Source organism: Nomascus leucogenys, chromosome 8, assembly GCF_006542625.1.
Source record: "Nomascus leucogenys isolate Asia chromosome 8, Asia_NLE_v1, whole genome shotgun sequence".
Taxonomy (NCBI): domain Eukaryota; kingdom Metazoa; phylum Chordata; class Mammalia; order Primates; family Hylobatidae; genus Nomascus; species Nomascus leucogenys.
Window position 1 is genome coordinate 33,233,862 of NC_044388.1, and position 25,016 is coordinate 33,258,877.

Consider the following 25,016-nt stretch of genomic DNA (forward strand, 5'->3'; position numbering starts at 1 on the left):
CAGCCTGACCAACACGATGAAACCCGTCTCTACTAAAAACACAAAACATTAGCTGGGCTTGTGTTGCATGCCTGTCATCCCAGCTACTCTGGAGGCTGAGGCAGGGGAATCGCTTGAACCCGAGGGGCAGAGGTTGCAGTGAGCCGAGATCGCGCTGCTGCACTCCAGCCTGGGCGACAGAGCTAGACTCTGTCTAAAAATAAAATATAAAATAAAATAAAATGCTCAATTCTTCTACTTGTCAATGCAAGGATACTTTCCTTTCTGAATTGCATTGGAAGCAGAGAGTTCAAGTGTTAGAGTAAGATAAAATAAGATGGAAAAGCTGTTGGAGAACTTTGTTAGGAGTTCAGACTTTGTTTTGTAGGACAGGGTTTCCTACTTTACAAGCTTTAATGTGCATACAAACGGAGGGAGAGCTTATTAAACATGCAGATTCTGTGCTTGCCTCGGCAGTGCATATACTACAATCGAAATGATACCGAGATTAGCATGGCCCCTATGGGAGGATGACACACCAATACATGAAGCATTCCATATCTTTTTTTTTTTTTTTTTTTTGAGACGGAGTCTCACTCTGTCACCCAGGCTGGAGTGCAGTGGGCGATCTCGGCTCACTGCAAGCTCCCCTTCCCGGGTTCACGCCATTCTCCTGCCTCAGCCTCTCCGAGTAGCTGGGACTACAGGCGCCTGCCACCACGCCTGGCTAATTTTTTGTATTTTTAGTAGAGACAGGGTTTCACCGTGGTCTCGATCTCCTGACCTCGTGATCCACCCGCCTCGGCCTCCCAAAGTGCTGGGATTACAAGCGTGAGCTACCACGCCCGGCCTAAGCATTCCATATCTTTAAAGAAATCAGCTAGGTGCAGCGGCTCACGCCTGTAATCCCAGCACTTTGGGAGGCCAAGACGGGCGAATCACGAGGTCAGGAGTTCGAGACCAGCCTGACCAACATGGTGACACCCCCATCTCTACTACAAATACAAAAATTAGCCGGGCATGATGGTGCACATCTTTAATCTCAGCTACCCAGGAGGCTGAGGCAGGAGAATCGCTCGAACCTGGGAGGCAGAGGTTGCAGTGAGCCGAGATCACGCCACTGTACTCCAGCCTGGGCAACAAACAGAGCAAGACTCTTGTCTCAAAAAAAAAAAAAGAAAGAAAAGTAAAGAAAGCAAATCATGGGGATTCTGATTCATTAGGCTTGGGGTGGGGACCAAGCTTCTGTATTTCTAATATGTGCCCCATTAATGCCAATGCATTTTCTCTACTAGCCTTGTAGATGACAAAATGAATGGACAAGTGGCAAATAAATCATAAAGATTTGGCCACAACAGATCATATTTACAACAGCTTGGTTTTCTCATGGGCACGGAAGAATCAACCCATAGCAAGGCTGTAGGGAAAGCGGAGATAAATGTATCCTTCTTTAAAGAAGGGAGTGACTTAGAAAAGAAACAAAACGATCAAAGACTAAAACTTTAATATTTTATGAAAGTCTGCAAGTCACTCATAGGATATTTGGAAAAACCTGTCGGATTATATTTACTTTGTTTAACAACATGCAGCAATTGGAATGTAGATGCCGTATGGGGAGTTTTGGCACCAGCCTTCCAGAAGTCTGGGCTACAGCCTTTATCGACCCTTGGTAATCAATTTGGGCTCTACTTCCTTGACTCACCCTCCAACCCCCACCCTGTTTTGTTTCGTTTTGTTTTGTTTTTTCTCAAGGTCCATCATTTTAATCCATCCATTTCTTTTTTGAGATGGAGTCGCACTCTGTCACCCAGGCTGGAGTGCAGTGTCATGATCTTGGCCCACTGCAACCTCCGCCTCCCAGGCTCAAGCAATTCTCGTGCCTTAGCCTCCCGAGTAGCTGGGATTAAAGGCATGTGCCACCACCCTCGGCTAATTTTTTTTTTTGTATTTTTTGTAGGGATGGGTTTCGCCATGTTGGCCAGACTGGTGTCGAACTCTTGACCTCAAGCAATCCGCCTACTTCGGCCTCCCAAAGTGCTGGGATTACAGGCATGAGCCACCTTGCCCAGCCTAATCCATCCATTTATTTTCATCAATACCACTGTCCCTAATCTAGTCCCAAATTATTGCTGCAGCATCTAAAGTCATTTATCTACCTACAGTTTTTCTCCCTCAGATCTATCCTATGTCCCATGAATCTTCTAAAAATATTTCTTTTATCATATCACTTCTGTACGCAGGAACACACAAAGGCTCTGGTAGCAAACTCTTTCCTCCCTTCATCCTCTTGCTACTACTGTTACCTCCTCCTCTGTGTCTATCCAAGCATCACCCTTCTTGCTTCCAGGCTTAGGTCAAGATTCACCTTCCTGTAGTCGGGTGTGGTGTCCCACGCCTATCACCCCAGCACTTTGGGAGGCTGAGGCAGGCGGATCACTTGAGGTCAGGAGTTCAAGACCAGCCTGGTGAAACCCCATCTCTACTAAAAATACAAAAATTAGCCGGGAGTGGTGGCACATACCTGTAGTCTCAGCTACTCGGGAGGCTGAAGCAGGAGAATCACTTGAACCTGGGAGGCAGAGGTTGCAGTGAGCCAAGATCGTGCCACTGCCCTCCAGTCTGGGTAACAGAGACAGACTCTGTCTCAAAAAAAAAAAAAAAGATTCACGTTTCTTTTTGTATCTGGCTTATTTCACTCAGTGTAATGTCCTTAAGGTTCATCCATGTTGTAGCATGGGTCAGAATTTCCTTCCTTTTTAAGGCTGAATAATATTCCACGGTATGGATGGACCACATTTTGCTTCTCCATTCATCTCTCAATGGTCCCTTGGGCTGCTTCCATCTCTGGGCTGTTGTGAAGAATGCTGCTGTGAACATGGGTGTACAAACATCTGTTTGAGCCCCTGCTTTCAGTCCTTTTGTGTATTTCCCCAGATGTGTGATGACTGGGTCACATGGAAATTGTTTAGTTTCTTGAAGAACGTCATATTGTGTTTTGTTTGTTTGTTTTTTGAGACAGAGTTTTGCTCTGTCACCCAAGCTGGAGTGCAGTGGCATGATCTCAGCTCACTGCAACCTCTGCCTCTCAGGCTCAAGCAATTCTCCTGCCTCAGCCTCCTGAGTAGCTGGGATTATAGGCACACACCACCACGCTTGGCTGATTTTCTATATTTTTAGTAGAGACAGTGTTTCACCACGTTGGCCAGGCTGGTCTTGAACTCCTGACCTCAAATGATCTGCCTGCCTTGGTTTCCCAAAGTGCTGGGATTACAGGTGTGAGCCACCGCTCTTGGCCCATACTGTTTGTTTGTTTGCTTGTTTGTTTTTTTAATTGCAGCTGCACAATTTTACATTCCCATCAGCAATGCACAAAGATTCTAATTTTTCCACCTCCTCGAAAACTTATTTTCTGTTTTGTCTGTGTTGATAACAGCCATCCTAATGGGTGTGACGTGGTTGGTTACTTTTTTTTTTTTTTTTTTGAGACGGAGTCTTGCTCTGTGGCTAGGCTGAAGTGCAGTGGTGTGCCTCCCGGGTTCAACTGATTCTCCTGCCTCAGCCTCCCGCGTAGCTGGGACTACTGGTGCGTCGCCACCACGCCCAGCTAATTTTTGTATTTTAGTAGACACGAAGTTTCAACATGTTGACCAGGCTGGTCTCAATCTCCTGACCTTGTGATCCACCCGCCTCGGCCTTCCAAAGTACTGGGATTACAGGTGTGAGCCAGCGCGCCCCGCCAGTTGGTTACTTTTTAAAGTGGTTATGTTTCTTTAGACTATATGTTGTTCAAAAACTGACAATGTGATTATTTGCTTGAATGATTCTAATGGAATCAAAGACTTGAGTGGAATAAGTGAGTGATTCTCTAAGGGTGTAAGCATATATATTGAAAATTTCCCAGAGCCCCTCCCCAGTAGTGGTGAAAGCTGTGTTTTCAGGAACGTCAGTCGTGTTTGAGTTTTTGAGACACAAATGGGTAGTAGTGACGTGCCCTGAACTCAAATAAGAGGGGAAGGAGCGCCCTCTTGTGTCCATTCTCCGCTGGTGCCAGTGACTACGGAAGCCTGCTGAGAAATGCACATTTCGGATCTTCCGAAGACATTCCGTGACAGTGCTACTGTCAAACGCCAATCATGTGTCTACTACGTGAAAGAAAATGTGGAAATATGGAATGAATGAAACTGGAATCCTCTGAAGAATTCCCAACCTAGTGGGGGAATAAGATACATGCAGAAATCACTCGAGTAGAAGACAGATTGAGCAAAATGGACAGAGTATATATAACGTGAATACGGCAAGATCAAGACTTCGAAGGGGAAAGAAGTCCACATTCACATCAAAATGTAAACCTGGCTGGTTAAGGAGGAGCTTGAGATGGCACTGGGGTTTTGTGTGTGTGTGTTTTTTTGTTGTTTGTTTGTGTATGGAGATGGAGTCTCACTCTGTAGCCCAGGCTGGAGTGCAGCGACGCAATCTCAGCTCAATGCAACCTCCGCCTCCTGGGTTCCAGTGATTCTCCTGCCTCAGCTTCTCGAGTAGCTGGGATTACAGGCGCCCACCACCACGCCCACCTAATTTTTGTATTTTTAGTAGTAACGGGGTTTCACCATGTTGGCCAGGCTCATCTTGAGCTCCCGACTTCAAGTGATCCGCCCACCTCGGCCTCCGAAAGTGCTGAGATTACAGGTGTGAGCCACCTCGCCCAGCCAGCACTCGGGTTTTTTAATGGTACCAGCTTCCGCTTGTCTGGACCTGGGAGGGCCAACCACATAGGTCTAGCTGTCGGGTACCCTAGTCCTTTGGAGCGAGGACCCCAGAACTCACAATTTCCCTGTCTTCTCAGTAGTGCCCTTCCCACAGCTGTCTCTCTCTTGAGTTTCATCCCCTGAACTCTCCCTTTCCTAAATTGGCTGATGGCAGGGGCACTGCCTCCATAGCTTCCGCTGTCTGTCATGCACACAAAGAAACTTATATAGGTCCTCTGGTTTTAGGATTTTGCGAATATAATCAGGGTAGGGATGAGTTACAAAGGATTAAGTAACTCTTGAAATCTCTGTTTCTGAGAGCAGCCTTCTGCCATCCTCTTAGAGCTGGTGACACTCTAAGGTGAGGAGGTGACGCTCCCAATCCTTGGTCTGCATCCTTCTATCTCTCTCTCTCTCTCTTTTTTTTTTTTTTTGTAGCATAAGAATGCAAGTGTTCGACATTACAGGCTTGGCAGACGTGTGTGTGTGTCGCCCAGGCTGAAGTGCAGTGGCCCAATCTCGGCTCACTGCAACCTCCGCTGCCCAGGCTCAAGCGATTCTCCTGCCTCCCCCTCCCAAGTAGCTAGGATTATAGGTGCCCACCACCACACCCGGTTAATTTTTGTATTTTTAGTGCAGACGGGGTTTTGCCATGTTGGCCAGGCTGGTCTCAAACTCCTGACCTCAAGTGATCCACCCACCTCAGCCTCCCAAAGTGCTGGCATTACAGCCATGAGCCACTGCGCCCGGCCATGCATCCTTCTTTACTGTACTGGAACTGACCTCTCTTTTTTTATTTGGCTTTTGCTTGTTTGTTTTATTTGTTACTCAGACTAGAGTCTCGAACTCCTGCAGCTTTGAACACCTGGGTGCATGCAAGTGACCCCTACTGCTTCAGCCTCCCAAGTAGCTGGGACTACAGTCATGCACTACCATGCTCAGCTAATTTTTTAAAAATTTTTTTGTGGACACATGGTCTCACCATGTTGCCCAGACTGGTCTAAAAATCCTGGCCTCCAGCGATTCTCCCGCCTCAGCCTTCCAAAGGGCTGGGATGACAGGCGTTAGCCACCAACCCAGGCCTGGTGCTGACCTCTCTTCCTTGGAAGTACTGCTTCTCAGCACAAATGCTGAATGAAGGAGGAATCAAAGCATGGCAGGAGATAGGGAGAAATACCCAGGCAGATAGAAACCAGAGTTTCTGCAGAAGCTGCAAGGTGGAAAGAGCAGATCTTCGGAGTCAAAGACATCTGGGTTGACATCCCAGCTCTGCTTCTTCATAGCTGTGGCCACTTTCAGCACATGAGGATAAAAAAATCTATTACCTCATAAGATTCTTGTGAAGATTGGATAAGATAGAGCACAAAAATAGTTGAGGAAGTATCTGGTTTTAATAAATACCTGTCACTTTCCCCCTTGCCCTCCGAACCTCCTTTGTATCCTGAAGTTTCTGTGAGTCTCACGGCTCTGTCTGAGGCTTCTAGGTCAGTTGCACAACAACTGAGATGACTTTTAAGGCAATAAGAGCTGCATGGGAAGCAGAAGCATCACTGCTTTGTTGGCATTCTGGGGTAGGGTGGTGTGGGGAAGATAGTTCCAAACCATCCTAATTACCTCCCAAAACCCCAGTTTCCCAAGCCAGAAAACTAAGAGTCCTTAATTTCTCCTCCTCTCTCCTCCTACCTCTAAGAAAGTTCTTTTTTTTCTATTCTTTTCTTTTTTTTCTTGACTGAGTATCTCTCTGTTGCCAGGCTGGAGTACGGTGGCGCGGTCACGGCTCACTGCAACCTCTGCCTCCCTGGTTCAAGCAATTCTTCTGCCTTAGCCTCCCAAGTAGTTGGGATTATAAGTGCGCGCCACCACACCCAGCTAATTTTTGTATTTTTAGTAGAGATGGGGTTTCACCAGCTTGGCCAGGATGGTCTCAATCTCCTGACTTCGTGATCTGCTCGCCTCGGGCTCCCAAAGTGCTGGGATTACAGGCCTGAGCCACTGCACCCGGCCAAGAAAATTCTAAGTTCTGCTATTTCTCCTGAAGACATTCTACAACCTCCTTGTTTTCTCTCCACCTTCCTCCACTACTTTCAGTTCAAGTCACCGGCATCTTTTCCCTGGAAAACTGTGATGGTCCCAAACTGGTCTTCAGTGTTGCCCCTCTCCTGCGTTATCCAGAAGCCAGAGCTCTTTCAAATGCAAGTCCTAGCAAGTCACTCTCCTCTTTAAAATCCTGTCCTGATTCCTCAGCTATCTTGGAGATAAAGTCTTGACTCCTTGGCTTGGCTTCCTGTTTGGGCTCCTGGCTACCTTTTCGGCTATCTCTCTTTTCCAACCCTGCTGCAACCCAGGCCCACTTCTCTAGGCTCCAGCTGCACTGGACATTTTACAAGGACCACTCACAGTGACAAGGGGTTTCCTGGATGTGGATCTTGTGGTGCTAACGCCAGGATAGCCCTGGCAAACCAGGATGCTTGGTCACCCAGGTTTGGCCTGGGGTCTCTACTTATTTTATTCCTCTCCTTCCTCTCTCTGGAATGCTCCTCCTTGTATACTCACCTCCTAGTTACTATGAAATACCGTTCATCCCATCCCGGGTTTCTTTTTCTTTCTTTTTTTTTTTTTTTTTTGAGACAGGGTCTCACTCTGATACCCAGGCAGGAGTGCAGTGGTGCAATCTCGGCTCACTGCAACCTCTGCCTCTTGGGTTTAAGCAATTCTAGTGCCTCAGCCTCCCAAGTAGCTGGGACTGCAGGCGGTGCCACCACGCCTGGCTAAATTTTGTACTGTTTTAGTAGAGTCGGGTTTTCACCATGTTGGCCAGACTGATCTCGAACTGCTGACCTCAAGTGATCCACCTGCCTCGGCCTCCCAAAGTGCTGGGATGACAGGCGTGAGTCACCGTGCCTGACCCATTTGGAGTTTCTGCTTGGACATCACTTCTGTAATGCCCCGTGGAGTGGCTTACTTCTTCCTTCTGTGAGCTCTCACAGCCTGGCTGCTCTGTCTCCTTCACAGCTGTGATCAGCTCGTTGAAGGCAGGAACAGTTTCTTTCTCATACCTGTATTCCCAGAGACTCGCATGGAGTCCGGTGCAAAGTGTGCGTTCATAAAGTTTTGCTGAAGGTGGCCAGGCGTGGTGGCTCATGCCTGTAATCCCAGCACTTTGGGAGGCTGAGGGGGGTGGATCACCTGAGGTCAGGAGTTCTAGACCAGCCTGGCCAACATGGTGAAACCCCGTCTTTACTAAAAATACAAAAATTAGCCAGGCATGGTGGCAGGTTCCTGTAATCCCAGCTACTCGGGGAGGGGGGGTGCCAAGGCAGGAGAATTGCTTGAATCCGGGAGGCAGAGGCTGCAGTGAGCCGAGATCACACCATTGCACTCCAGCATGGGGAAAAGAGCGATACTTCGTCTCAAAAAAAAAAAAAAAATTTTGCTGAATGAATAAGTATCCACACAGTTTACCAACCGTTACCTGGTTCCTACCACAATGGGAGATGTGTCCTACTGCACATGCCTGTGTCCTATGTATGGCAAGGGTTGCCCAGGGAACCATCCTGAGGCAGAGAGTCTACCCCAAAATGATCACAAGACTATTTCCCATCCCATATGTTCTTCTAGAACCTTGCAGCTCTCCCAAGTCTGTCTCCTCTCTGCTTAAAATTGGACAAGCCCCTCTAGCCAACTGGGGATGGTGGAAGAGACTAGGAGATTTCCAAGGCTGGGACCTCAAAGCTGATTCCAGTTCAATCTGGCTCTCTCTTGGGACCCTCATCCTTAGAACCCAGCCCCCCTGCAATGAGAACCCCAGGCCACATGGAGAGGTAAAGAGGCCCCGCCCTCAGTCCTGGCTGAGCTCTCAGTGGGTGGCACACACCCACTTTCCAGCCATGTCCCTGTATCCCCTCAGACATGGATCCTGCAGCCCTCGGTTGAGAGGACCCAGAGGATGCTATGTGGGTCAGAGACAAGCCCTCCCCACAGAGCCCAAACCGCAGATGCATGAGGAAAATGACGGACTTGTTGCAAGCAAGTGCATTCAGGGTGGTTTGTTACACAGAAACAGATAACCCAAATACAGCTTAAGACAACACGCAGGCCGGGCGCGGGGGCTCACGCCTGGAATTCCAGCACTTTGGGGGGCCAAGGCGGGAAGATTGCTTGAGCCCAAGAATTCAAGACCAGCCTGGGCAACATAGGGAGACCCCATCTCTACAAAAAATTAAAAAATTATCTGAGTGTGGTGGCACATGCCTGTAATCCCAGCTACTCAGGAGGCTGAGGTGGGAGGACCGCTTGGAACCTGGGAGATCGAGGCTGCAGTGAGCTGTGATGGCGCCACTGCACTCAGCCTGGGCCACAGAGAGAGGTCCTATCTCAAAAAAAAGACAACATGCAGCCTCTGGCACTGGAGGAGCCCTTCTTTCTCCTGACATGTCCTTGCCCCAGGGGATCTTGGCTTATTCTGAAAGGGGCTGGGGACAGACTCTGGTCTGGTGCATTCAAACATCTGCCTGCAATGTGACAGGCTCATGATGTAATCAAAGAGTGCACGGGGACAAAGGGGGTCGGACATGCGGAGCTGCAGGCCATCCCAGCTTATCCGTTTGTCCCTGGCTCCTGGGGGCCGCCCAGGAGGAAACCCTTCCTGACAGCCATCTTCTTTTGGAACACGTGGGAGGAACACAAGGTCTCAACTCAGGGAGACACATTCGCTTCACCCTGGATGGGACAAACAAATCAACTGAACCCACCTATCATTTGGGCATCAGTACCACTGTGTCTGGGGCCATTTTCCCAGGCCACTATCTTAAACCATGCAAAAGTGTGTATTTACAGTATGCAGCAGAAGGACACAAGTGTTCAACATTACAAGCCTGGCAAATGTGTGTGTGTGTTTTTTTGTTTGTTTGTTTTTTTGAGACAGAGTCTTACTCTGTCACCCATGCTGGAGTGCAGTGGCGCGTTCTCGGCTCACTGCAACCTCCACCTCCTGGGTTCAAACGATTCACCTGCCTCAGCCTCACGAGTAGCTGGGACTACAGGTGCCTGCCACCACACCCGGCTAATTTTTGTATTTTTAGTAGAGATGGGGTTTCCACATATTGGCCAGGCTGGTCTCGAACTCCTGGCCTCAAGTGATCCATCCGCCTCAGCCTCCCAAAGTGTTGGGACTACAAGCATGAGCCACGGTGCCCAGCCTATTGTTCTTCTTTTTTTTTTTTTTTGACAGGGTCTTGCTCTGTTGCCCAGGCTGGATGGCAGTGGCGCAATCACAGCTCACTGTAGCCTTGACTTTCTGGGCCCAAGCCATCCTCCCACCTCAGCCCCCTGAGTAGCCGGGACCACAGGCACATGCTACCTGGCTAATTGTTCTTTGGTTTTTTGTAGAATCAAGGTCTCCCGATGTTACTCAGGCTGATCTGGAACTCCCAGGCTCAAACTTGGCCTCATAAAGTGTTGGGATTATAAGCATGAGCCCCTGCACCCAGCTAACATTTGTTTTTCTATCATTCTGCTTTACCTAGATAAATAAGAATCCTAGAGGCTGGGCGTGGTGGCTCACGCCTGTAATCCCAGCACTTTGGGAGGCCGAGGCGGGTGGATCACCTGAGGTCAGGAGTTCGAGACCAGCCTGACCAACATGGTGAAACCACATCTCTACTAAAAATACAAAAATTAGCCAGGCGTGGTGGAAGATGCCTATAATCCCAGCACTTTGGGAGGCCGAGGTGGGTGGATCACCTGAGGTCAGGAGTTCGAGACCAGCCTGACCAACATGGTGAAACCCCATCTCTACTAAAAATACAAAAATCAGCCAGGCATGGTGGCAGACGCCTGTAATCCCAACTACTCGGGAGGCTGAGGCAGGAGAACTGCTTGAACCTGGGAAGTGGAGGTTGCAGTGAGCCGACATCGCACCACTGCACCCCAGCCTGGGCAACAGAGTAAGACTCTGTCTCAAAAAGAAAAAAAAATCCTAGAATGGCAACTTCTAGGACATTGAATTGGTTACATGAGTAGGTGTTTTAGTTCAGAATGTATGACTAATATATTTGCAGCTAAGTGATATTTTCTGTTTTCTACTAACTCCTCCAAGCCCTTTCCCATTGCTCAAACACAGTGGCAGTTCCTCCCCTGGAAGTGTGTGCTTTTCTTCGGCTGTGCTGGTCATTCCCCAGCATCCCACTTATAGCCCACCCTCCCCACCCAGACCCACCCTTGCCAGCCTTGTCTCTGCCTTGGGAAGCTGGCATCTGCCGGCACCCTGGGGTTCTCTGTTATGACTTCCAGATGGGTTTAATCAAAGGGAGGTGCTATTAAAAGTGACGAAGGCTGGGAAGGGAGAGAGGTGGGGTCTTCTCCCTCTTCCCTCCCTGCTAGGGCTTGGGGTTTTTTGCTGTTGCTGTTTGGTTTTGTTTTCTAGAGATGGAGTCTCACTATGTTGCCCAGGCTGGTCTCAAACTCCTAGGCTCTAGTGTGCCCACCTCGGCCTCCCAAAGTGCTGGGATTACAGGTGTGAGCCACTGCACCCAGCTCCCAGGCTTCAGTTTTGACGTGGCTGTGTTGCTCGGCCACACTGCACATGTTCTGGTGGATGGCACCTCTTCCGTGGCTACAGCTCTCACTGGCCCCAGGAACTCCACCTTCTCTCTCCCCTTTGCCTCTCCAGCCTAAGGGATGATAAGGTTTTCTGCTGTTGCCAGTTCCTGGGCACTTCACCAGCCCTTCTTCATGCTCTTTTTATTTATTTATTTTGAGACAGAGTCTCACTTTGTTGCCCAGGCTGGAGTGCAGTGGCGCCATCTCAGCTCACTGCAACCTCTGCCTTCCAGGCTCAAGCGATTCTCATCATGCCTCAGCCTCCAGAGTAGCTGGGACTACAGGCGTGTACCACCATGCCCAGCTAATTTTTTCTTTTCTTTTTTTTTTTTTTTTTTTGTAGAGATGGGGTTTCACCATGTTGCCTGGGCTGGTCTTGAACTCAGGGGCTCAAGTGATATGCCCACCTCAGCCTCCCAAAGTGCTAGGATTACAGGTGTGAACCACTGTACCCAGCAACTTCTTCATTCTCTTAACTCTGCCCACAGCATGTGTTATGGGCTACACTATGTCTCCCACAAATTCTATGCAGAAATCTTAGCCCCTGGGACCTCAGAATGTGACTGTATTTGGAGATAGAGACTTTAAAGAGGTGGTTAGGGTTAAATGAGGTGGTTAGAGTGAGCTGTAACCCAATAGGACTGGTGTCCTTTTAAGAAGAAATTAAGGCCAGGCATGGTGGCTCACGCCTCTAATCCCAGCACTTTGGGAAGCCAAGGCCGGTGGATCACCTGAGGTCAGGAGTTCGAGACCAGCCTGTCCAACATGGCGAAACCCCGTCTCCACTAAAAATACAAAAAATTAGCTGGGCGTGGTGGCGGATGCCTGTAATACCAGCTACTCCAGAGGCTGAGGTGGGAGAACTGCTTGAACCTGGGAGGCGGAGGTTGCAGTGAGCCGAGGTTGTGCCATTACACTCCAGCCTGGGCAAAAAGAGTGAAACTCCATCTCAAAAAAGAAAAAAAAAAAGAAAAGAAGGAGAAGGAAAAATTAAGACACAGACATATACAGAGGGATGACCACATGAGGGTGCAGGGAGAAGACGGCACCTACAAGCCCAGAGAGAGGCCTCAGGAGAAACCAACCCTGCCAGATCTTGGATGTCTAGCTTCCAGAACTGCAAGGAAATAAATTCCTGTTGTTGAAGGCCCCCGGTCTGTGGTGCAGCCCTAGCAAACTAAGATACCACGGTAAACAGCCCCTCCATTCGACTGCTCATGCAGCCTTGGGAGTGAGCTTGTATCCTTCTGGGACCTGCCTCACCCACCCAATATTACCAGTGGTGCCATCATATGTCCCATCACCAACCTCATGATATCTATCATCATGTTTCTACATCCATAAATCTGTCTGCATTTATGCCATGAATTCCTTTTTACTGAAATACTGTAGGACTCACTACCACAATAAGTACTTAAGCTGAAAGAGTTTCTAATGGGAGCCAAGTAAATTCACCTCTCCACTGTGCAAAGCATCTTGTCATTTCTATAATAAAAGTCTTTCCATGTTCAGTCCACTTTGGCTCTGGAACCTGGATGAGTCATGCTTGGGGCCCAGGGTGCCTGTGAAGATGCTGCATGAGAATTTCAGCTGTGGTGGCAGTGGCTGGGAGTCCCACTGACTCAGGGGGAGGCCAGGCGAGATGAGCTGGAACTTTTAGGGGAGAGCTGGAACTTAGGGACATCTAGAAAGGAAAAAGGAATCATGAAAGCGAGAGTTATTGAAACACCAAAGGAGCTATCTAGTTAAACTTATTTTTAATGACATAAAACAATTTTACAAAATTATAGGGCTGGATGGGATTTGTTGAGATTTCCCAATTTCACTCCCCTCTGCCCCCATGCAATCTTCACTGTGAGCTACAGATAATACAGTCTTTAGCGTCCAAAGTGCTGTCACTAACATTATTTCATCTGAACCTCAAGGTCACATGCGGTAGAGAGGATAGTATTAATAAGTTTCATTTTGCAAATAAATGAAACTGAGGAATTTGAGTGACAGTCCAAGTTCACACAGCTAAATAAAAAGTGTCACAGCTGGGGCTGGAGACTTGGGATTTGTAGATTAGAGTATTGGCATCATTCCCGTATTTTAATTTTAAATATTTTTAAAAATAGATATTTCTCCCTATGTTGCCCAGGCTGGTCTTGAATTCTTTGATCCTCTCGCCTCCGCCTCCCAAAGTGCTGAGATTATCAGCGTGAGCCACCGTGCCCAGCCCGTTCCCATAATTTACACTCTCCATTAATCAATACATGCACATGATCTCTCTAAAAAGGCAAATGTCACAGGTTGACATCACAACCGAAACTCACAGCAGGAAGGGATTTCTCCTTGACATCTGGCCGCGAGCAGGAAAGGGAAGAGAATGGAGAGAGGAAAAGAAAGAAATAATCCGAGCTGAGCTTGAAGGGAGAGAGAGTGAGGCACTCTTTAAAGTTCGCCCTTATCTTGGTTCCAATGTGCAAGGAGAGACCTAAGAGGATTGGGTTGAACACAGATACCGTAGCCTCCCCTGAGCACAATGCCCCCCCGTTACTCCATACTAAGCTGGCAAGTCACAGGAGTCAGATCAGAGTCCTTGTCACATCTCTCTTAACACCGTGACGGGTATGTTTGCAATACACAGGGTTTCTGTAAGTCTGTGAAAATCCTACTTTAGACTTTCATTGACTCAGCAACGACATCCGCCGATGACAGCTCCCTGGTCCTCCCCTCCAGCTAACATGCACCCTCTCATTCCACAAGGAAGCTCCACACCTGCCTGAAGTGCTCTCTGTAGTCCTCCCAGACAGTCTAACCTGTCCTTCCAGGCCTGCCTTCCTGCAAGAAGCTTGCATGTCTCCATCCACAGGAAGTTTCCAGCAGGTGGATTCCTGAAGCCTTTATTATCAACTTCTCTGGCTTCGTGTTGAACGTATGCTCTAAAGCATTAGTACTCACTTCTAAGTGTAATTCTTTGTCCCCCAATAAGACTGCAAACTCCCTGCAAGCAAAATTGAAATCTGTATTTTATTTTATTTTTGAGACAGGGTCTCAATCGGTCTCCCAGGCTGGAATGCAATGGCACAATCACAGCTCACTGCAGCCTCGACCTCCTGGGCTCAAGCAATCCTCCCACCTCAGCCTCCCGAGTAGCTGGGACTACAGGTGTGCACCACCATGCCTGGCTAACTTTTTTACTTTTTTTTTTTTTTTTTTTTTTCTAGAGATGAGGGTCTTCCTATGTGGCCTAGGCTGGTCCTGAACTCCCGAGCTCAAGCAATCCTCCTGCTTTGGCTTCCCAAAGTGCTGGGATTACAGGCCCACTGTGCTCAGCCAAAGCTGGAAGCTTACACTTCATTGAATCGACAGGTGTCTGCCTATAGTAGGTGCAGACATGTTTGTTGATTTTTCTGGGAAATAGTGGGCAAAACTTGGGTTAAAGTAGCAAGTTGTTAGCATCAAAAAGGAAAAGGGGTAAGAGATGGGTGTAAATTATCTTCCCTCGTTTGAAGTTTTCAGTGTTGTTTAAGGTCCCTGTAGCAGAAGTATTTTCATTGCTGTTTCAAGATCAGCATAAGGTAAGAAAATAAGCAGGAAGGTTCCTCTATGCTCTTTTAGTAACAATGAAGATAAAAATAATACCTGTTGAATGGCCAGGTGCAGTGGCTCATGCCTGTAATCCTAGCACTTTGGGAGGCCGAGGTGGGCGGATCACCTGAGATCAGGAGTTGAGACCAGCCTGGCCAACATGGTGAAACCCTGTCTCTACTAAAAATGAAAAAAATTAGCTGGGCATGGTGGTGGGCACCTGTAATCCCAGCTACTCAGGAGACTGAGGCAGGAGAATCTCTTGAACCTGGGAGGCAGAGGTGACAGTGAGCAAGACCGTGCCATTGCACTCCAGCCTGGGCAACAAGAATGAAACTCCCTCTCAAAAAATACAAATAAATAAAATAAAATAATACCTATTAAATGAAGAAAAGGCCTAGCTCTCTATGATACAAGAATGGGCTAGTCACATCTCACCTGTAACAGTTTCAAATTTAATCCTATTACCATGCAACGCTTATCTGTCACTGCATTTGCAAAACCCCTTTCTCCTGAGTCCCCAGGCAGTTCACAGGTCCAGGCAGGCTCCTCACAGCCCTCCCTTTTCACCGTGGCAGGCCCCAGGGCCTCCCCTGCTCTCCTCTCCTCTTGGTAGCTGTCACCACCCATCCAGACTATGGCATTTCTCTTCCCTCCAAGATGGGCTGAGGGAAGACGGTCTTCCGGCCACCATTCCTTGTGGTCCCGGAACACAAGCTCACAGACCCTCTTCATTTTGAGACTTTCATGTCCATTATTACAAAAGAAAAGACAAGATTTAAGGGAGAAAACATGGGGAAGTTCTATAAAAGGGTAAAAATCTTACAGTTCTGGATCCTGCTCTATAGCACCTGACTATCTGGTTGAAATAACTAGAAGTTTCTTCTGTACCAATGTTGAGGTCTCCCAAACCTTTTCTTTCCTGCTGATCTTTTCCCCTGGCTGTGAATCCACCCCCACCTTCTTCCCCCAGAAAGGTCCGTCTTCGCAGCACATAGACTTAACAGCAAGAAGCATCTTAGCGGGACGACCGAGGCCCTAGTTTCACATGGTTTAACTTCTGAGCACCTCGAGATGCGGGAAGGCACATTTCATGACACCTCTATTCTCCATGAGAATCTTCCCTAAAGGGCATTTTCCTATGGCTCCTCAGGGATTATTTTTGCTTTTCTCACTCTTTGAAAATAATTAAGCTTGTTTATTTTTTGAATAGGTTACTTTTCTACATAGTTCAATATTCAAAAGGTACAAAAGCATTCAGCGAAAAATCTCCCCCCACCTCATCCTCGAGCCTCCTAGTTCCCTTTCTCAAAGTTACCAGGGTTGTGTTTTTTTGTTTTTCTGTTTTGTTTTGTCTACTTCCAGTGATATTGTATATGTAGGTGAGCAAACATAGACATAAAACACAAATGTACTGTCCCCCTCTCCTTTTTCACACAACTGGCAGCACGCTGTGAACACCACTGCTGTTTGCTCACTATATATGTGAGAGGCTATGTATGGAGTGTGTGTGTGTGTGTGTGTGTGTGTGTGTATGACTGTTACAAATCAATACACGAGGCCGGGCGCAGTGGCTCATGCCTGTAATCCCAGCACTTTGGGAGGCCAAGGGGGGGCGGATCACCTGAGGTCAGGAGTTCGAGACCAGCCTGACCAACATGGTGAAACCCCATCTCTACTAAAAATACAAAAATTAGCTGGGCGTGGTGGCAGGTGCCTGTAATCCCAGCTACTCAGGAGGCTGAGGCAGGAGAATCGCTTGAACCTGGGAGGCGGAGATTGCAGTGAGCCGAGATCGCACCACTGCACTCCAGCCTGGGCAACGGAGTGAGACTCCATCTCAAAACAAAACAAAACAACAACAATAACAAAAACCCAAATTAATACAGGAAGAACTTCCCTAGTCTTTCAATGGCTGTAGAGCAGTTCACATCCAGATGAACCATATCGATAGATATTTGGGCCGTTTTCAATGTCTTGCTTTTACAAACGACACCAACATGAATGACCCTTTACGAATGTGCAGGCTCCTCTGCTGCAGCTGTCTGCTTTCTGGTAGGTGGACGTTGCCAACGGCCATGCCGTCCATCAGCATTCCTAGTGCTGCCCTGGAACATCATCATAAGAATATTCCAGCCAGGCGTGGTGGCTCACGCCTGTAATCCCAGCACTTTGGGAGGCCAAGGCAGGCGGATCACCTAAGGTCAGGCATTCGAGACCAGCCTGGCAAACATGGTGAAACCCCATCTCTACTAAAAATACCAAAAAAATTAGCTGGGCGTGGTGGTTCACTCCTGTAATCCCAGCTACTGGGGAGGCTGAGACGGGAGAATCACTTGAACTTGGGAGGCGGAGGTTGCAGTGAGTCGAGATTGCACCACTGCACTCCAGCCTGGGCGACAGAGTGAGACTTCGTCCAAAAAAAAAAAAACACAACAACAACAAAAGAATTTTCAAATCCTCCATCTGTCCCTATGAAGAGGGATGGGATAAGCTAATTCAAAGATATTTTTCTCATCAGTTGAGCTTTCTGTTCTTTTTCTAGAGGTATTTACCCAATATCCTGATGTGCCATTATTGTGTCTTTAAAGCGAAGGAAATAGAAGAGAAATGCAAGGCCATGCGTTTGACACTGGAATTCTCCAGGGTTCTGTTCTCGGCCTGCTTTCTGGCCAATCAGTGCCTGAATCTTCCATGGCTGGAAATGTTTCTGTTGCCCTGCTGTTCCCTGGGCTCCAGGCCCATCTATTCAGCCCTCTTCTGAACTCGTGTACTTGTGGTCCCACAGGTACCTCCAACCTGACATTTCCTGCTAGGTTTCCAGTCCCAGTGGGGAGAGGCATGAACCTTAATACAACTGCCCGCCCAAGATTCCTGGAACTTCTCCCTTCCTGGGCCGGAAACTCTCCCCTGTAGCCTGGAAGCTCTTGAGGGCAGGGGCTGTATCTTATGATTATCTCCCTAGGGCTAGTTCAGTGCCTGTAAAATCCTTGTTCATTAATGATAAACATACCAATGCTTCCTCCTTCTTTCTCATCTCAGGGCAATGGCTGAAACAACGTTGCAGGTGGACTTTGCATGGGGATAGAAAATTCCTATTTTCAGGCTGGATGTCACTTTATTGGGCACAGAGAAGTGGGTGAGAATGCCAAGAGGCTACTGAGCGTGAGGGGCCCAAGAAAGACGAGGGTCCCACAGGAGGCTAAGGCCCAAGAAGAGGTAGAAACAGGAACAGCCTGTATATACCAGCTTGTCTACAGACCTGTGTTTTTCACTCCGATTGATTTTTTTTTTTTTTTTTTTTGAGATAGAGTCTCACTCTGGTGCCCAGGCTAGAGTGCAGTGGCACGATCTCAGCTCACTGCAACCTTTGCCTCCTGGGCTCAAGCTATTCTTCTGCCTCCTGAGTAGGTGGGATTACAGGCACCTGCTACCATGCCCAGCTAATTTTTCTGTTTTTGTAGAGATGGGGTTTCACCATGTTGGCCAAGCTGGTCTTGAACTCCTGACCTCAGGTGATCCACCCACCTTGGCCTCCCAAAGTGCTGGGATTACAGGTGTGAGCCACTGCACCTGGCCCCTGATTGATTTTTTTATTTGTTCTCCATTCACGTTATTTGCAGACATCTGCAAACAATCACTGATGTAAACAACACCATTGGATCAACCCAAGGATCACTTAAGCGAACACATTAGGTAAAGCAGTATGTGAATATGGAAAATAGATAAATATAGTAACAACAATGACAGCACCTGCTTTGTGCCAGTCCCTCTTCTAGGAATGCCAATGACAATAATAACTGCAAATACCTAACAGCCAGACATTATGCTAACATGCATTTATTAATTCATTTCTTCTTCACAACAAGCCTGTGATGTGGTAAAGAATCTTACCACGGCCGGGCGCGGTGGCTCACGCTTGTAATCCCAGCACTTTGGGAGGCCGAGGCGGGCGGATCACGAGGTCAGAAGATCGAGAACACGGTGAAACCCCGTCTTTACTAAAAATACAAAAAAAATTAGCCGGGCGTGGTGGCGGGCGCCCGTAGTCCCAGCTACTCCGAGAGGCTAAGGCAGGAGAATGGCGTGAACCCGGGAGGCGGAGCTTGCAGTGAGACGAGATTGCGCCACTGCACTCCAGCCTGGGTTAGAGCGAGACTCCGTCTCAAAAAAAAAAAAAAAAAAAAAATCTTACCACATCTTAACTTTTTGTGACAATCTTCACTTTGTAGAAGATTCACCTCCTCCCTTTAAAAAAATCTCCCTCTCAACGTTTTATTATGACTCCCAGTTGAGGAGTTGATGCAGGATTTTTCTCGGCCCCTTTGCCAGACTTGCAGCAGGGGCGCCCTGTCTACTCGGCCTGCTGTGCTCAGCCCCTTGCAGGAGGGAGCACGCGAGTGAGTGAGTGCGGGACCCAGTCAGCCACTCTAAGCGCCAACACAGGAGCAAGCTCCGTGCAGGGCCTGAGGCCAGGCCAGGCATGTTACCTCAAGGGAACGTGGTGGCTCCCAGACAAGGGTGCCCATGACCCTGAAGCCCCAGAGGGGGCGTCAGTGTGCTAATTAGTTCTTTTAGTTCCGTTGTCCATAGCCCAATGGACGGAAGCATGTTAGCAGCTCAGTCGGTCCCTGGCCCGGTCACGTGGGGCAGCTGCCCTCCACTGGTGAGGGCAAAAGGCCAGTGTGACAGCCTTTTTGTGTACCCACACTTGGTGGGTCCTGAGCTCTTCCCCAGCATCCAAGAAGAATGAGGTCACGCTGACAACTGAAGGGTGATGAGGGCAGATTTTTTTTTTTTTTGAGACAACAAGAGTTTCACTCTTGTTGCCCAGGCTGGAGTGCAATGGTGTGATCCTGGCTCACTGCAACCTCTGCCTCCCGGGTTCAAGTGATTCTCCTGCCTCAGCCTCCCAATCAATTCTCCTGCCTCAGCCTCCCATGTAGCTGGGATTACAGGCGTCTGCCACCACACCCAGCTATTTTTTTTTGTATTTTTAGTAGAGATGGGGTTTCACCATGTTGGCCAGGCTGGTCTTGAACTCCTAACCTCAGGTGATCTGCCCACCTCGGCCTCCCAAAGTGCTGGGATTATAGGCGTGAGCCACCATGCCTGGCCTGAAGGCAGATAATTTTATTGAGGACAGAACAGCTCTCAGCAAAGAGGGGATGCAGAGGGGTAAGGAAGTTCCCCACCCCCACAGTTGGGTGGTTTCTCTCTCCCCATGTGGCTGGGTCAGGGCTTTTTATGGACTCAGAATGGGGAGTGCATGCTGATTGGTTTGTGAGTATACAGAAAAGGTTAAAACAAAGACACCATTCCAAGGTGGGCACAACGGTGTAGAAAACCGATTAGGAAAGGGTAGGTACATGTAAAATAGGTGAAGGGTGGGGATCAATCAGGGGAAAGCACGCCAAATGGGAAGACAGATTCTCAATTGGTCTGTGGATTTGACTCGTAGCGTGGCTTGTCTATAGGTTGGCGGTGGGATTTCACCAGGGACCCACCCCTATCTGTCCAGGCATTTGGCTGCCTCCTGCTGTTATCAGAGTGATGTGGTAATATTGTATATAAATATGGATTATTGTGTTTGAAAAATATAAAATCAAAAGTTGCTGGTTTTAGCAGTGCAAGCACAGTTTAAACTCACCCCTGTAAATTGCCTAAAGCACAGGTTGGGGGCTGAGGTCATGGGTAGAGACGAAGGCTCAGAGTGCAGAGGAGATGGCTGAGGAGGTCCTCCCTGGGGGGCCTTCTTCTAAGAAGAAGGCCTAAGAGGCCGATGCTAGTCCCAGTCCCAGCTGCATCTGGTTATAGGATGCTTAATCCTCAGGATGGAGTTGCTTCAAGGACTTTCCATCTAGGAATTCTGGAGAAGGACCCCTGCTGTCTCCTGTCTGCTCAGGAGCCCAGAAAGCTGCTCAGTCCTGTCTGGACACCTTCCAGAGGGCCCCTGCTTTGGTCAACGCCTATGAGCAAAACATTCCCTTTTACTCCCCGCTTATGCTTCTGGTGGAAATAGAGGCAAGGTGTTAGAAAGAAATAACCAACGCAGTTTTAAAGAATCCACAGGCCTGGCTTTGTGTTTATCTTTTAAGTAACCTTGGGGTAATATTTTTAGCTGCAGAGGAAGGCTAAGCAACTCGAGCCAGGGTTTTGAAATTCAAATCCAAGACTATGTGACTACATCTTTCAGCCTTCCAAGTAGGTGAAATAGGTAGGGATGTGGTACAAACATTCAAAGGCCATAAGGTCTCAGTGGTTGGTTGTTAGTAATCATTGTGAACTCATATTTCAAAACACCTGTGTCTTAGAAAATTGGCTTCCAGTGTAGTTTGTGGTGAAATACCATATTACGAAACACACATACACACACACGCTACATACATATATCTTATTTTATGTTATATATGTATTTTTAAGACAGGATCTCACTGTCACCCAGGCTGAAGTGCAGTAGTGCAATCATAGCTCACTGCAGCCTCGACCTCTCAGGCTCAAGCAATCCTCCCACCTGAGCCTCCCCAGTAGCTGGGACCGCAGGTGTGCACCATCATACCTAGCTAACTTTCATTTTTTGTAGAGATTGGTGGGGTCTCATTATGTTGCCCAGGCTCGTCTCAAACTCCTGGACTCAAGTGATCCCCCTGCCTCAGCCTCCCAAAGTGCTGGGATTACAGGCATGAGCCACTGCATCCAGCCTACATACATATATATTAAACCCCAATGGTAACAGTGACTAAAACATGTTATAACAAATACATATGGCTGGGTGCGGTGGCTCACGCTTGTAATCCCAGCACTTTGGGAGGCCGAGGCGGGCGGATCACGAGGTCAGGAGATCGAGACCACGGTGAAACCCCGTCTCTACTGAAAATACAAAAAAATTTAGCCGGGCGTGGTGGCGGGCGCCTGTAGTCCCAGCTACTCGGAGAGGCTGAGGCAGGAGAATGGCGTGAACCCGGGAGGCGGAGCTTGCAGTGAGCCGAGATTGCGCCACTGCACTCCAGCCTGGGCGACAGAGCGAGACTCCGTCTCAAAAAAAAAAACAAAAAAAACCAAATACGTATATAACTAATAATATTATATAAATCACAAACACAGTTCTCTTCTGCTAGGTCCTGAATAGAAGTTAATTTGTGTCAAATATTTTGTGTTAAAATAAAAACAATTAGCCATTTGGCATTGGTCTAAATGCTAAGTGAACAAGAGCAGGTAGAATCATTTCCATTGGAAATGCCATAGTAATTTATTATGGATAGCCTGATGAAACAAGAGGCAACAAGACAGAACAAGTAAACTCGGCTCTCTTCCAGGCAAAGGAGAAATGCAAAGACTCCAAGTAGCGGGCTCACCTGAGAGTTGATTTTGCCCCCAGGATTCTTCCCGGGGAGGCTTTTTCATCTTTTAGGTATCAAAAATTAACAACAACCAAGACTGTAGTTCTTAGGCTGTGGAGTGCACATAGCACATAATCCATGGCACTGAGTTCAACACACATGCATTCTTCAGTCTAGGAGCATGGAGTAAGAAACAAAACACTGGCTAGGCACTGTGACCCACACCTGTCATCCCAGTGCTCGGGGAGGCCAAGGTGGGAGGACTGCTTGAGGCCAGGAGTTCAAGAACAGCCTGGGCAACATAGTGAGACCCTGTCTCTATAAAAAATTGAAAAATTAACCAGGTGTGGTGGTGTGCATCTGTAGTCCTAGCTACTCAAGTGGGAGGCTAAGGCAGGAAAATCACCTGAGCCCAGGAGGTCAAGGCTTCGGTGAGCTCTGATTGCACTGCTCCATTCCAGAATGGGCAACAGAGTGAGACTCTGTCTCTAAAAAAAGAAAAAGAAAAAACAAGAAACACCACAATGATGAGGAGTCCACACATAGGCACAAGACTATACGGAGGCCATGCAGGAGCTGAAAATATATGGCTTATATTCCACACAGCTATTGATGCCACTGTTTCTTACACAGTGGAAACTGACTATAAGGGCCAGGTGCAGTGGCTCACTTCTGTAATCCCAGCACTTTGGGAGACTGAAGCAGGCAGATAGCTTGAGACCAGGAGCTTGAGACCAGCCTGGGCAACATGGAGAAACCCCGTCTCTACTAAAAATACAAAAATTAGCCAGGCGTGGTGGTACACACCTGTAATCCCAGCTACTCGGGAGGCTGAGGCATGAGAATTACTTGAACCTGGGAGGCAGAGGCTGCAGTGAGCCAAGATTGCATCACTGCATTCCGGCCTGGGCAACAGAGTGAGACTCTGTCTAAAAAAAATAAATAAATAAAAGAAAAGAAACGGACTATAAGGAATAGAAAAGACAAAGGGGGAAGAAGAAGAGAAATGGGGAAGGTCAAGGAAAAAGCGAAAAGGAGACTCCTGTTCCATGGGCCAGGGCCTCCCGCCAATGCCTTCTGGCTGCCTGGCAGGTCCCTCCTCCACCTGTCTCTCAGCCACAGCTCACCATCAGATTTCTCTCGTCTTTCCTTGTGGGGTCAGGTGATGGCTTAGTATGATTTTTACTGCTGTTACTACTACTATTACCACCACTAGCTTTGAGCTAGGTACTGTGCTAATGCTTTACATCCTCCTCCCAATTCAGTGACATTAGTTAGTCTTGTTACTAACTCCATTTTACACATGAGGAAAAAGAGGCTCAGAGAGGTTATACAACTTCGCCAAAATCACCAGACTACTAAAATAGTGGTACAATGGGCATTGAACCTAGGCTATCTGCATCCCAATCTGTGTCCTTAGAAAGCAAAATAGGCCAGGCGTGGTGGCTTATGCCTGTAATCCTAGCACTTTGGGAGGCTGAGGCAAATGGACTTCTTGAGGTCAGGAGTTTGAGACCGGACTGGCCAATATGGTGAAACCCCATCTCTACTAAAAATACAAAAATCAGCCGGGCGTGGTGGCAAGTGCCTGTAATCCAAGCTACTTGGGAGGCTGAGGCAAGAGAATCATCTGAACCCAGGAGGCAGAGGTTGCAGTGAGATGGCCCCACTGCACTCCAGCCTGGGCAATAGAGTGAGACCCTGTCTCAAAAAAAAAAAAAAAAAGAAAAGAAAAGAAAATAGAAAAATAACATAATATCGAATGAGAGCACAAACATGTATTACATGCTTAATATAGTATACCTGGGATTTAGGTAGGTGTCATTATTCCCATTTTACAGATGAAGAAACTGAGGCTTAGAGAGGTTAAGTAACTTATCTGAAGTCATACTGTTTAGTACAAGAATCCAGGTCTGTCTGACTGAAAAGCCCATATTCTTTGTTATTCTTCCTTCCAAATGGAATTCCCAGGAATTTCATTGCTTGAATTAAATAGTTAAAAATCTCTCCGGTGGATATTTTTGGTTCTGCACATTCAAACCAAACAGACATTGTTATAAAATGAATACCCGGCCGTGCACAGTGGCTCATGCCTGTAATCCCAGCACTTTGGGAAGCTGAGGCAGGAGGATCACTTGAGGCCGGGAGTTTGGGACTAGCCCAGGCAAAATAGCGAGACCCTGTCTCTACAAAAAATACCCCCAAAAAAACACAATTAGCCAGACTTGGTGGTGCACAGGTCCCGGCTACCTGGGAGGCTGAGGTGGGAGGATCCCCTGAGCTCTGGGAGTTGTTGAGGCTGCAGTGAGCTGTGCTCACGCCACTGCACTCCAGCCTGAGTGACAGAGTGAGACCCTGTCTCAAAAAAAAAAAAAATTAAATTAAAAAAACCTCAAACACCTGAGGAGTGCATCAGAATTTGATAAGAAGTATATTAAATATTGCCTGCAAGGAACCTTCTACGGAAACTCTGTTTTATAAATTCTTCTGTTTTGGTTCATTATACTTCCTAAAGTTCAAAGAAAAAGATAGGAAACATAAATTAGTTTATGTTGGTTTAAAATTAGGATTCACGAATGTAATGGATTTTTTTTTTTGTATTCTACATAAAGCCATTTTAATTACAGCTGTGTTCTTCAGGCATCGGGGAGAAAGGGGTGTGAACGCCTAGAAACCCATGGGGCCCCATAGCAAACCCTCATTTTATTTTATTACTATTATTATTATTATTATTTATTTAAGTGCTCTGTTGCCCAGGCTGGAATGCAGTGGCACAATC

General features: G+C 47.7%; 1 protein-coding gene, 1 long non-coding RNA gene and 1 other non-coding gene across 6 annotated transcripts in view; 2 read left to right on the forward strand and 1 right to left on the reverse strand.

Annotated features, from left to right (window-relative positions):
• The first annotated feature begins 442 nt into the window (after positions 1–442).
• Positions 443–544, forward strand: LOC115836458. Its single transcript, XR_004031541.1, has one exon. It is a non-coding gene; the product is annotated as a U6 spliceosomal RNA (small nuclear RNA).
• Positions 545–5,440: 4,896 nt separating this feature from the next.
• Positions 5,441–25,016, forward strand: part of LOC115836330 — a 22,150-nt gene continuing 2,574 nt past the window's right edge. Inside the window, exons 1-2 of the long non-coding RNA XR_004031311.1 lie at positions 5,441–5,547; positions 9,087–9,090. This is a non-coding gene — a long non-coding RNA (uncharacterized LOC115836330). The remainder of the gene's footprint in view (positions 5,548–9,086; positions 9,091–25,016) is intronic.
• Positions 12,680–25,016, reverse strand: part of FBXO16 (F-box protein 16) — a 63,062-nt gene continuing 50,725 nt past the window's right edge. Inside the window, exons 7-8 of one of the 4 annotated variants that reach the window (XM_030817033.1) lie at positions 13,640–13,665; positions 12,680–13,008 (exon numbers count right to left, since the gene is read on the reverse strand). In XM_030817033.1, coding sequence (XP_030672893.1) covers positions 12,999–13,008; positions 13,640–13,665 — 36 coding nt within the window. In that variant the 3' untranslated portion in view covers positions 12,680–12,998. Of the gene's footprint in view, positions 13,009–13,639; positions 13,801–19,990; positions 20,867–25,016 lie in introns of those variants that run through there. The other 3 variants (XR_004031310.1, XM_030817032.1, XM_030817031.1) reach the window with 3 other exon arrangements.